Source organism: Oncorhynchus clarkii, chromosome 22 (genome assembly GCF_045791955.1).
Source record: "Oncorhynchus clarkii lewisi isolate Uvic-CL-2024 chromosome 22, UVic_Ocla_1.0, whole genome shotgun sequence".
NCBI classification, from domain to species: Eukaryota; Metazoa; Chordata; class Actinopteri; order Salmoniformes; family Salmonidae; genus Oncorhynchus; species Oncorhynchus clarkii.
Window position 1 is genome coordinate 44416768 of NC_092168.1, and position 13473 is coordinate 44430240.

The 13473-nt window shown below is 43.4% G+C and overlaps 1 protein-coding gene across 10 annotated transcripts in view; it reads left to right on the plus strand.

Annotated features, from left to right (window-relative positions):
* LOC139380955 (dedicator of cytokinesis protein 9-like) overlaps window positions 1-13473 on the plus strand; it is a 167222-nt gene that overhangs the window by 44634 nt on the left and 109115 nt on the right. For 5 of the 10 annotated variants that reach the window (XM_071124144.1, XM_071124146.1, XM_071124150.1 and 2 more), the window contains exon 1: window positions 2271-2519. The exons of the other annotated variants lie outside the window; for them this stretch is intronic. In XM_071124144.1, the coding sequence (XP_070980245.1) occupies window positions 2343-2519 (177 nt within the window). In that variant the 5' untranslated portion in view covers window positions 2271-2342. Of the gene's footprint in view, window positions 1-2270; window positions 2520-13473 lie in introns of those variants that run through there. 10 annotated transcript variants of the gene reach the window in all.

A 13473-nucleotide genomic window follows, 5' to 3' on the forward strand; every position in this document is an offset into this window, starting at 1 on the left:
AACTTTTTTCAAAATTTGCTCCATAATATCGACAGAAACACGGCAAACGTTGTTTAGGATCCATCCTCAAGGTGTTTTTAACATATATAATCGATAATATATCCGTTGAGGCAATTGGTTTCTCATAAGAAGCGATTGGAAAAATGGCTACCTCAGTATTTTACGTGAGATTTTCTGCGGGAGACACCATGTGACCACATGCTATATATGGTCCCTTACAGCCATTCGTCAATGGAAATGCCTAAAAAGACGTCACAATGCTGTAGACACCTTGGGGAAAACGTGGAAAACGTAAGCTCATTCGTAGCTCATTCACAGCCATATAAGGAGTCATTGGCATGAGGTGGTTTCAAAAAATGCGGCACTTCCTGGTTGGATTTTTATCTGGGTTTCGCCTGTAACATCAGTTCTGTGGCACTCACAGACAATATCTTGGCAGTTTTGGAAACGTCAGAGTGTTTTCTTTCCAAAGCTGTCAATTATATGCATAGTCGAGCATCTTTTCGTGACAAAATATCTTGTTTAAAACGGGAACGTTTTTCATCCAAAAATTAAAATAGCACCCCCTAAATCCAAGAGGTTAAAAAACTTTTTTTTGTAACATATAGTATATTGGGGGTCCCGGGGTCACCGGTTTTCCTGGGCCGGGGTCACCGGTTTGCCTGGGCCGGGGTCACCGGTTTGCCTGGGCCGGGATCACCGGTTTGCCTGGGCCGGGGTCACCGGTTTGCCTGGGCCGGGGTCACCGGTTTGCCTGGGCCGGGGTCACCGGTTTGCCTGGGCCGGGGTCACCGGTTTGCCTGGGCCGGGATCACTGGGCAACAAAAGTTTGGAAACCCCTGTCTTAGCATACAAAGCCTAAATCCTTATCCGTCTCTGCTGTGTTTTGTAAATAGAGATGACTTTGAGCAAAAGCACTGGTCAGTACATTTATTTTAGTTTTTTTAACCATATCTGACATTCTCTAGGTTTCTAACGTAAAGTAGATTTGTCTTTGAATACAGTCTGATTGACTCAGCTGCTGTTAGTATGTCAAGTCACAGAGTAGGTTTGCCTCAAATCCAGTTTTCTTAATAAGAATAAGCACTCAGACATGTTCCTCTTTGCCTGACTGTGGAAACAGCCTCCCTTCTGGATGTAGAGCTACTTTGCCTGACTGTGGAAACAGCCTCCATTCTGGATGTAGAGCTACTTTGCCTGACTGTGGAAACAGCCTCCCTTCTGGATGTAGAGCTACTTTGCCTGACTGTAGAAACAGCCTCCTTTCTGGATGCAAAGCTACTTTTCCTGACTGTAGAAACAGCCTCCCTTCTGGATGTAGAGCTACTTTGCCTGACTGTGGAAACAGCCTCCCTTCTGGATGTAGAGCTACTTTGCCTGACTGTAGAAACAGCCTCCCTTCTGGATGTAGAGCTACTTTGCCTGACTGTGGAAACAGCCTCCCTTCTGGATGCAAAGCTACTTTGCCTGACTGTGGAAACAGCCTCCCTTCTGAATGCAAAGCTACTTTGTCTGACTGTGGAAACAGCCTCCCTTCTGAATGCAAAGCTACTTTGTCTGACTGTAGAAACAGCCTCCCTTCTGGATGAAGACCTGGAGTTAGTACACTTAATTTAGTCCTTAGTCAACTCCTTGATCTTCGTGGTCACATCCCCTCCCCTTGCAGAGCTTTCACTACTGGATTAGGGTGTGGTTATGCCTGCGTCTTTCTGAATGCATTCCCCAAAGAATGAAACAAAAGCTAATATTTTCATTCACAGATGTGTAGGCTGACTGTGAATATGGGGGAAAAAAAGAGAATTGAGGTTTCAAAGAAGGGAGAGGCAGGGGAGCGAGAGAGGGAGAGAGGCAGGGGAGGGAGAGAGAGAGGGAGGGAGAGAGAGAGAGAGAGAGAGAGAGAGAGAGAGAGAGAGAGAGAGAGAGAGAGATCCGCAGAAGCAGCTGATGGAAGCTGCATTTTAAAAAGGTTAAGCGTTGGCTGCAGCAGCACTCACAGCATCCTTCATCCCCCCATCTCTCATTCTCTCTCCCTCCCTCTCTCTCTCTGCCTCCCTCTCTCTCTCTCCCTCTCTCTTTCTCTCTCTGACTGCTGACTGAGGCATCCTGCAAACACAGGCTGGGAGAGCTCTGCTCTGCTGTGGCTCTGACCGAGACTTCTTTCCCTTGCTGGATAAACTCTCTCTCCAGGCTTTCCGGGCTATGCCATCCTAGGAAGTTGTGGATCCGGGTGTGGCTGGTTTTCAAGATGAACCAATCTGGAGGAGGGCTGGATCTGGGGAACTGGGTCATCGTCCGACTCTCCTGAGGAGGCTAGTGAGTGATGCCTGTTTGGACCTGGAGTGATGGGGTGCACCACCAGTGTGGTTGTGTTTGACGGACTACGTGCAGTCTTAGAGAGGAACTGTGGGTACACCTGCCAGAGTGGTGCAGCCCAGCCTGTTTGGCAGACAGAGGATGACCAAGGAGCATGGAGCCGGGGGGAGTCCTGGGTCCCATGGCCAGAACCTAGAATACTGAAGGTGTGTGTGCAGTGTGTTAGTGTCCTGTGTGTGTGTGTGTGTGTGTGTGTGTGTGTGTGTGTGTGTGTGTGTGTGTGTGTGTGTGTGTATTCCTACATGTTTGTTTGTTTGTTTTGTGTGTGTGTGTGTGTGTGTATATTCCTACATATTTGTTTGTTTGTGTGTGTGTGTGTGTGTGTGTGTGTGTGTGTGTGTGTGTGTGTGTGTGTGTGTGTGTGTGCATACAAATTTGTTTGTGTGTGTGTGTGTGTGTGTGTGTGTGTGTGTGTGTGTGTGTGTGTGTGTGTGTGTGTGTGTGTGTGCATACAAACGTGTGTATATTTTGCATGTGTGTTGTTAATACTTCTGCCAGATTGATCGTCTCTCCATCTTTCTGTACCTTCCTGTACTATACAGTTTAACACACAACCTTCCACTCCTGCTTTCCCTTTAGATTGAACAGCTGCCAGGTGCTTCTTTAAATTAAGGATTTAATTAAAGCAGTGTCCGGAGACAGGATCTCAGTTCCTAAATCGACTGTATTCCCATAACCTGTCCATTATGTGGGGAACTTTTCAAGGTTTCCTTTAACACCAAGCACCATGGTAGCAAAATGTGATATGACAAATGGAGCTTTGCGGCTCCTTCACGGTTATCTTTGGTCTCTTTGTTGCCTTTTTTTAATAATGGATTTAATGGTGCTCCGTGAGATGTTCAAAGTTTCTGATATTTTTTTATAACCCAACCCTGATCTGTACTTCTCCACAACTTTGTCCCTGACCTGTTTGGAGAGCTCCTTGGTCTTCATGGTGCCACTTGCTTGGTGGAGCCCCTTGCTTAGTGGTGTTGCAGATTTCTGGGGCCTTTCAGAACAGGTGTATATATATACTGAGATCATGTGACAGATCATGTGACACTGAGATTGCACACAGGTGGACTTTATTTAACTAATTGTGTGACTTCTGAAGGTAATTGGTTGCACCAGATCTTATTTAGCTTCATTCATAGTAAAGGGGTGAATAAATATGCACACACCACTTTTCCGTTTTGTATTTTTTAGATTTTTTTTTCTTCATTTCACTTCACCAATTTGGACTATTTTGTGTATGTTCATTACATGAAATCCAAATAAATATCTATTTAAATGTTGCAATGCAACAAAATAGGAAAAACGCCAATGGGGGTGAATACTGTATATTAGCAAGGCACTGTATATTAGCCCAAAGCCACTAGATCGCTTTTATGTACTTAATATGAGCTTCATATTCGTTTTTTGATAAATGCATCCATTTCCTCCTTTAACTGACATACTGCATTTCAGAAGTAAGCCTAGAGGACTGTATTTTACTTGATGCTGTGTGAAATATAAGCGGAGGTGTGGTGAATCACCCCTCTGTGCTCCGCTCAATGGGTTAAACCATGTACAGTGAGACAGTGGGTTCTGTGTCTGCTAGAAATCAATCAACCCTTCCAGCTGCTGGCTGGCTGCAGTCGGGGGCGTCTTCTGTTCTACCCGGTACCAGCTTGTCTGTCCTGACCTTTGTCTTGTTTTCTCTCTAAGGATGCATCCCAAATTGCACCCTATTCCCTATATAGTGCATTTATTTTTTAACTGAGCCCTGGTCCATGCAGAGAATCGGATGCCATTTGGGTTGCGTCCTAACTATGTCTGATGGATGCTGATGGCCCGTTCCTCCTGCTGAATGTGACAGTCAGGTTAACTGTGATGTGAACAGATTGAAGGCACACACACACACACACACACACACAGAGAGAGAGACTCAAATAGGGGTGGCAGGAGGAGGAAGATATTCAGTCCAGGCTCATACAGTAAAAGGCTCTGCATGGTCAATCTGACATCTGCAGTGGTCATACAGCATTCACGGTGATATGGCCTCTGAAATCAGGGCATGCAGCTATTGTCATACCGTAAATACCATAGTAAATAAACAAACTAAATAAGAATAGCAATTCAAACTTTACAGGAGCATCGAAACCATATTGCACATAGTGTTGCACACTTCATGCAATGATTCACAAATGTGTGGATATTTTACAAGCCTGTGATTTTCAATTTGTCTAACAGAGCAACAATGCTGTCTTCTGGTATTAAGGTAATTATTGTGGCTGAATCCTTGTCTTTACACTGTTACCACTCAAAGGGGGGTATGTGGTATCAGAGGCAATGTGGGAGATGTCTCTTAAAGAGAAATGTTCATCTAAACTCAGCAACAAAAAAAAGAAACAGCCCTTTTTCAGGACCCTGTCTTTCAAAGACAATTCGTAAAAATCCAAACAACTTCACAATTCTTAATTGTTAAGAGTTTTAAACACTGTTTCCCATGCTTGGGAAACAGTGTTTAAAATAAATGCGTAAAACTATGTTACAATGCTGTAGACACCTTTGGGAATACGTAGAAAGCGTAAGCTGGTTGATAAAACATACACAGCTCAATAGGGACTCATTGGAACACAGAGCTTTCAAAATATGGAGCACTTCCGGATTGGATTTTTCTCAAGCTTTCGCCTGCAACATCAGTTCTGTTATACTCACAGACAATATCTTTACAGTTTTGGAAACGTTAGAGTGTTTTCTATCCAAAGCTGTCAATTATATGCATATTCTAGCATCTTGTCCTGACAAAATATCCTGTTTAAAACGGGAACGTTTTTTTTCCATACTGCCCCTAGAGTCGCAACAGGTTTTAAGACACTAACAGCTTACAGACTGTAGGCAATTAAGGTCACAGTTATGAAAACTTAGGACACTAAAGAGGTCTTTCTACTGACTCTGAAAAACATGAAAAGATAGATGCCCAGGGTCTCTGCTCATCTGCGTGAACGTGCCTTAGGCATGCTGCGTGAACGTGCCTTAACGCTGTGCGTTACAGGGAAGACATCCTCCTCCCTCATGTGGTACACTTCCTGCAGGCTCATCCTGACATGACCCTCCAGTATGACAATGCCACCAGCCATACTGCTCGTTCTGTGCATGATTTCCTGCAAGACAGGAATGTCAGTGTTCTGCCATGGCCAGCGAAGAGCCCAGAACTCAATCCCATTGAGCACGTCTGAGACCTGTTGGATCGGAGGGTGAGGGCAAGGGCCATTCCCCCCAGAAATGTCCGGGACCTTGCAGGTGCCTTGGTGGAAGAGTGGGGTAACATCTCACAGCAAGAACTGGCAAATCTGGTGCAGTCCATGAGGAGGATATTCACTGCAGTACTTAATGCAGCTGCTGGCCACACCATATACTGACTGTTACTTTTGAATTTGACCCCCCCTTTGTTCAGGGACACATTATTCAATTTCTGTCAGTCACATGTCTGTGGAACTTGTTCAGTTAATGTCTCAGTTGTTGATTCTTTTTATGTTCATACAAATATTTACACATGTTAAGTTTGCTGAAAAGGAAACGCAGTTGACAGTGAGAGGACGTTTATTTTTTTGCTGAGTTTATGTCCGTCTCTTTACACTATCTCTCCTGGACCTAGTTTGTGTTGTCAAAGTAGTGCAGTGAAAAGAGGTTCTTAGGCTTCTGCTCTTCAAGTATTTAATCCTTTGTCTTTATGTCACTCCTGCTAAGCTGTTGTACAGCGTGACTATGTTCTTACCACACTGTTGACAAGAGCACAGCTTCCTTCCTCCTCTAAAACTCCTAGAGGTTTATGACACAAAAGCAAATGTGCCTGCTGGTGTTATCAATGGAATGTTTGTTTCAGGGGGCGAGAGGGAGAGAGAAGTGAGGTCAAGTTGACTGTTTCAGGGGGCGAGAGAGAGAAGTGATGTCAAGTTGTCTGTTTCAGGGAGCGAGAGAGAGAGAGAGAGAGAAGTGACGTCAAGTTGACTGTTTCAGGGAGCGCGAGAGAGAGAGAAGTGATGTCAAGTTGTCTGTTTCAGGGGGCGAGAGAGAGAGAAGTGAGGTCAAGTTGTCTGTTTCAGGGGGCGAGAGAGAGAGAGAAGTGATGTCAAGTTGTCTGTTTCAGGGGGCGAGAGAGAGAGAGAAGTGACGTACAGTTGACTGTTTCAGGGAGCGCGAGAGAGAGAGAAGTGATGTCAAGTTGTCTGTTTCAGGGAGCGAGAGAGAGAGAAGTGAGGTCAAGTTGTCTGTTTCAGGGGGCGAGAGAGAGAGAGGGAGAAGTGAGGTCAAGTTGTCTGTTTCAGGGGGCGAGAGAGAGAGGGAGAAGTGAGGTCAAGTTGTCTGTTTCAGGGGGCGAGAGAGAGAGAGCGAGAGAGAGAGAGAGAGAGAGAGAGAGAGAGGTCAAGTTGTCTGTTTTAATGGGCGAAGGAGAAGTGATGTCAAGTTGAATGTTTCAGGTAGAGGTCGACCGATTAATCAGAATGGTCGATTAATTAGGGCCGATTTCAAGTTTTCATAACAATCGGAAAACGGTATTTTTGGACACCTTTATTTAACTAGGCAAGTCAGTTAAGAACACATTCTTATTTTCAATGACCGCCTAGGAACAGTGGGTTAACTGCCTTGTTCAGGGGCAGAACGACAGTTTTTTCCTTGTCAGCTTGTGGATTCGTTTTTTGCAACCTTCCGGTTACTAGTCCAACACTCTAACCACATTACATTACATTACATTGCACTCCACGAGGAGCCTGCATGGCAGGCTGACTACCTGTTACGCGACGGCAGCAAGAAGCCAACGTAAGTTGCTAGCTAGCATTAAACTTACAGTGCCTTGCGAAAGTATTCGGCCCCCTTGAACTTTGCGACCTTTTGCCACATTTCAGGCTTCAAACATAAAGATATAAAACTGTATTTTTTTGTGAAGAATCAACAACAAGTGGGACACAATCATGAAGTGGAACGACATTTATTGGATATTTCAAACTTTTTTAACAAATCAAAAACTGAAAAATTGGGCGTGCAAAATTATTCAGCCCCTTTACTTTCAGTGCAGCAAACTCTCTCCAGAAGTTCAGTGAGGATCTCTGAATGATCCAATGTTGACCTAAATGACTAATGATGATAAATACAATCCACCTGTGTGTAATCAAGTCTCCGTATAAATGCACCTGCACTGTGATAGTCTCAGAGGTCCATTAAAAGCGCAGAGAGCATCATGAAGAACAAGGAACACACCAGGCAGTTCCGAGATACTGTTGTGAAGAAGTTTAAAGCCGGATTTGGATACAAAAGATTTCCCAAGCTTTAAACATCCCAAGGAGCACTGTGCAAGCGATAATATTGAAATGGAAGGAGTATCAGACCACTGCAAATCTACCAATACCTGGCCGTCCCTCTAAACTTTCAGCTCATACAAGGAGAAGACTGATCAGAGATGCAGCCAAGAGGCCCATGATCACTCTGGATGAACTGCAGAGATCTACAGCTGAGGTGGGAGACTCTGTCCATAGGACAACAATCAGTCGTATATTGCACAAATCTGGCCTTTATGGAAGAGTAGCAAGAAGAAAGCCATTTCTTAAAGATATCCATAAAAAGTGTTGTTTCAAGTTTGCCACAAGCCACCACGAGACACACCAAACATGTGGAAGAAGGTGCTCTGGTCAGATGAAACCAAAATTGAACTTTTTGGCAACAATGCAAAACGTTATGTTTGGCGTAAAAGCAACACAGCTCATCACACTGAACACACCATCCCCACTGTCAAACATGGTGGTGGCAGCATCATGGTTTGGGCCTGCTTTTCTTCAGCAGGGACAGGGAATATGGTTAAAATTGATGGGAAGATGGATGGAGCCAAATACAGGACCATTCTGGAAGAAAACCTGATGGAGTCTGCAAAAGACCTGAGACTGGGACGGAGATTTGTCTTCCAACAAGACAATGATCCAAAACATAAAGCAAAATCTACAATGGAATGGTTCAAAAATAAACATATCCAGGTGTTAGAATGGCCAAGTCGAAGTCCAGACCTGAATCCAATCGAGAATCTGTGGAAAGAACTGAAAACTGCTGTTCACAAATGCTCTCCATCCAACCTCACTGAGCTCGAGCTGTTTTGCAAGGAGGAATGGGAAAAAATGTCAGTCTCTCGATGTGCAAAACTGATAGAGACATACCCCAAGCGACTTACAGCTGTAATCGCAGCAAAAGGTGGCGCTACAAAGTATTAACTTAAGGGGGCTAAATAATTTTGCACGCCCAATTTTTCAGTTTTTGATTTGTTAAAAAGTTTGAAATATCCAATAAATGTCGTTCCACTTCATGATTGTGTCCCACTTGTTGTTGATTCTTCACAAAAAAAATACAGTTTTATATCTTTATGTTTGAAGCCTGAAATGTGGCAAAAGGTCGCAAAGTTCAAGGAGGCCGAATACTTTCGCAAGGCACTGTATCTTATGAAAAACAATCAATATTAACATAATCACTAGTTAACATATGGTTAACAATATGGTTGATATTACTAGTTTATCTAGTGTGTCTTGCGTTGCATATAATCAATGCGGTGCCTGTTAATTTCTCATTGAATCACAGCCTACTTTGCCAAACGGGTGATGAATTAGCACTGTCGTTGCACCAAACCTAACCATAAACATCAATGCCTTTCTTTAAAATCAATACACAAGTATATATTTTTAAACCTGCATATTTAGTTAATATTGCCTGCTAACATGAATTTCTTATAATTAGGGAAATTGTGTCACTTCTCTTGCGTTCCGTGCAGTTTGGGCCGCCTGGCTCGTTGCGAACTGTGTGAAGACCATTTATTCCTAACAAAGACCGTAATTAGTTTGCCAAAATTGTACATAATTATGACATAATATTGAAGGATGTGCAATGTAACAGCAATATTTAGACTTATGGATGCCACCCGTTAGATAAAATACAGAACGGTTCCGCATCTCACTGAAAGAATAAACGTCTTGTTTTCAAGATGATAGTTTCCGGATTTGACCATATCAATGACCAAAGGCTCGTATTTCTGTGTGTTATTATGTTATAATTAAGTCTATGATTTGATATTTGATAGAGCATTCTGACTGAGCGATGGTAGGCAGCAGCAGGCTCGTAAGCATTCATTCAAACAGCACTTTCGTGCGTTTGACCGCAGCTCTTCACAATGCTTCAAGCATTGAGCTATTTATGACTTCAAGCCTATCAACTTCTGAGATTAGGCTGGTGTAACCGATGTGAAATGGCTAGCTAGTTAGCGGGGTGCACGCTAATAGTGCTTCAATCGGTGACGCCACTCGCTCTGAGACTTGGAGTAGTTGTTCCCCTTGCTCTGCAAGGCCTGCCACTTTTGTGGAGCGATGGGTAATGATGCTTTGAGGGTGGCTGTTGTCGATGTGTTCCTGGTTCAAGCCCAGGTAGGGGCGAGGAGAGGGACGGAAGCTATACTGTTACACTGGCAATACTAAAGTGCCTATAAGAACATCCAATAGTCAAAGGTATATGAAATACAAATGGTATAGAGAGAAATAGTCCTATAATTCCTATAATAACTACAACCTAAAACTTCTTAGCTGGAAATATTGAAGACTCATGTTAAAAGGAACCACCAGCTTTCATATGTTCTCATGTTCTGAGCAAGGAACTTAAACGTTATCTTTTTTTACATGGCACATATTGCACTTTTACTTTCTTCTCCAACACTTTGTTTTTGCATTACTTAAACCAAATTGAACATGTTTCATTATTTATTTGAGGCTAAATTGATTTTATTGATGTATTATATTAAGTTAAAAGAAGTGTTCATTCATTTTTTTTTTAAATCATCCGATTTATTGGTAACGGCTTTTTTTGGTCCTCCAATAATTGATATTGCTATCGGCGTTGAAAAATCATAATCGGTTGACTTCTAGTTTCAACGGGTGAGAGATGATGTCAAGTTGAATGTTTCAGTGAGCAAGAGAGACGTGACGTCAAGTTGAACGTTTCAGGGGGAGAGAGAAGTGACGTCAAGTTGAACGTTTCAGGGGGAGAGAGAAGTGATGTCAAGTTGTACGTTTCAGGGGGAGAGAGAAGTGATGTCAAGTTGTACGTTTCAGGGGGAGAGAGAAGTGATGTCAAGTTGAATGTTTCAGGGAGCAAGAGAGACCTGGCGTCAAGTTGAACGTTTCAGGGAGAGAGAGAAGTGACGTCAAGTTGAACGTTTCAGGGAGAGAGAAGTGACGTCAAGTTGAACGTTTCAGGGGGAGAGAGAAGTGACGTCAAGTTGAACGTTTCAGGGAGCAAGAGAGAAGTGACGTCAAGTTGAATGTTTCAGGGAGAGAGAAGTGACGTCAAGTTGAACGTTTCAGGGGGAGAGAGAAGTGATGTCAAGTTGAACGTTTCAGGGAGAGAGAAGGGATGTCAAGTTGAACGTTTCAGGGAGAGAGAAGGGATGTCAAGTTGAACGTTTCAGGGGGTGGGAGGGAGAGAGAAGGGATGTCAAGTTAAATGTTTCAGGGGGTGGGAGGGAGAGGGGAGTGTTTCAGGGAGCGAGAGGGAGAGAGAAGGGATGTCACGTTGAACGTTTCAGGGAGAGAGAAGGGATGTCAAGTTGGTCCAGGTAGTGTGTTGCGGAGCTTGAAGGCTAACAATTGGTTTTGCCGTATAGCTCTGTATTGACATGATTGGTTAACGGTAAGTGGGGGCGATACGTCCTGTATAAACACAAACTCACTTCCTTGACAACTTCCTTGACAACAGCTCCGCTCCACGAAGCACAAGAAGGATGAATGAATGCCCTGACTTCTGCAGTAAAGGCTGTACAGCCAATCCAGGTGCCGGACTGACCATAAATTGTCTTTAATACATGCCCAATGACTCAACTGACCCTTCGCTAAGCCTATTCACCATTCAACCACACAATCCCCTCATAATGATCTCAAACTGTAATTCTAATACACAATGAAATTAAACAGACCGTCCCTTGCTAATCAGGAAATTCTTGGGTATGTTGTGGTAGTCGGTCATTACAATTGCTTCATGGTAACCTGGTCAAATGATGTTTGTAGTATATAAGGCTAGCCAGCCACTGAATAGCTTTGAATTCACTGTCAGCATGCAGTCAGCTTTAACCACTTTTGATGTTGACAGCAGATGGGAGTTGTATTCATAACTAACTTCATTGCTAGCTAGCTAACATACATTTTTGGTAAACAACATTTGGTGATCAATGAGACTGAGAGCTAGCTAACATACATTTTTAGTAAACAACATTTGGTGATCAATGAGACTGAGAGCTAGCTAACATACATTTTTAGTAAACAACATTTGGTGACCAATGAGACTGAGAGCTAGCTAACATACATTTTTAGTAAACAACATTTGGTGACCAATGAGACTGAGAGCTAGCTAACATACATTTTTGGTAAACAACATTTGTTGATCAATGAGACAGAGCTAGCTAACCAGCTGAGATAGCAAACAATGTAAAAAAAAGTATCATTTCGGATTCGGAAAATACTCCAACAAGCTCTGCATTTCAGGAATCACAGGCTGCTGAGGGGAGGACAGCTCATAATAATGGCTGGAACTGAGTGAATGGAATGGCATCAAACACCTGGAAACCATGGAAACCACGTGTTTGATATATTTGATACCATAATTCATTAATTTCACTCCAGACATTACCACAAGCCCGTCCTCCCTGATTAAGGTGCCACCAACCTCCTGAGCATTTAGACAAGTCTTTGTTTTTGCCATAGCCCTTTAATGTGATTTAAAAGTGAGCTTGTCAGACTGGACAACAGTTGCTATCCATTGGAGCACTGCGATTGGTTGTCCAAAATTCTGCTCAGCATCACTGGGAATTACTCCTGGATAAATTGAATTACCGAGCCAAATGTATCTGTTGTTCTCCTCCTTTAGATGGTGACCTCGTTGACTTTAATCTAGTGTAGTCTTAATATCGTTAGGACCAGGTATACGACCTGTTTATTTCCAATGTCCCCTCTGTTTAAAACTACTAAGGTGGTCCGGTACGGCGTCTCGGCAAAATAAATAGCGGGGGTACTCCGTACTGGTAAAACATCACAGTAATTCAAATAAAATGTCAAGAAAACTGTAGGCTATTACGCCACTATTTATCATTTTATCATGTCAGAGGCATGACAAATGTGAAAATGGACTTGAAAACGGGTGGTATAGCCAACACTCAGAAATACGATGTGGTTCCACGAAAACACAGACATTTTGCCAAGGCAGAGATGACTGTCCGACGCCGAGACACGCAATGGACGCATAAATTCAGGCCTAATGACGATGGCCAAATGTCATTACACTTGTTGGTGTTTTGTGTAAAAGATGTCTCTCTCCATTCACCACTGAAACAGGCTGTGAGAGGGTGAGCGTGCACAGGATGCCTAGTAAAGGAGGTGAAGTGATCTTTTGACAATCAGATAAACACATCAAGACACAATAAAAGGTCATCAATTTTATAAGTTAAATGACAAATCTTTACGACTAAACCCACAGAGATAGCTTAGTGGTTAGAGCATTGGACTAGTAACCGAAAGGTTGCAAGATTGAATCCCCGAGCTGACAAGGTAAAAATCTGTCATTCTGCCCCTGAACAAGTCAGTTAACCCACTGTTCCTAAGCCGTGATTGAAAATAAGAATTTGGAAGCCTCTTGAAACTAGGGGGCACTATTTTCATTTTTGGAAAAATAATGTTCCCAAAGTAAACGGGCTATTTCTCAGGACCAGATGCTAGAATATGCATATAATTGACAGCATAGGATAGAAAACACTCTAAAAGTTTCCAAAACTGTAAAAATATTATCATCGCTACAACTCCCGTGCGGGCTCGGGAGAAACGAAGTCATGCGTCCTCCGATACACGACCCAACCAAGCCGCACTGCTTCTTAACACAGCGCGCATCCAACCCGGAAGCCAGCCGCACCAATGTGTCGGAGTAAACACCGTGCACCTGGCAACACAGTCGCTAGTGCGCGATGAGACAAGGATATCTCTAAAGGCCAAGCCCTCCCTAACCCGGACGACGCTAGGCCAATTGTGCATCGCCCCATGGACCTCCCGGTCGCGGCCGGTTGCGACAAAGCCT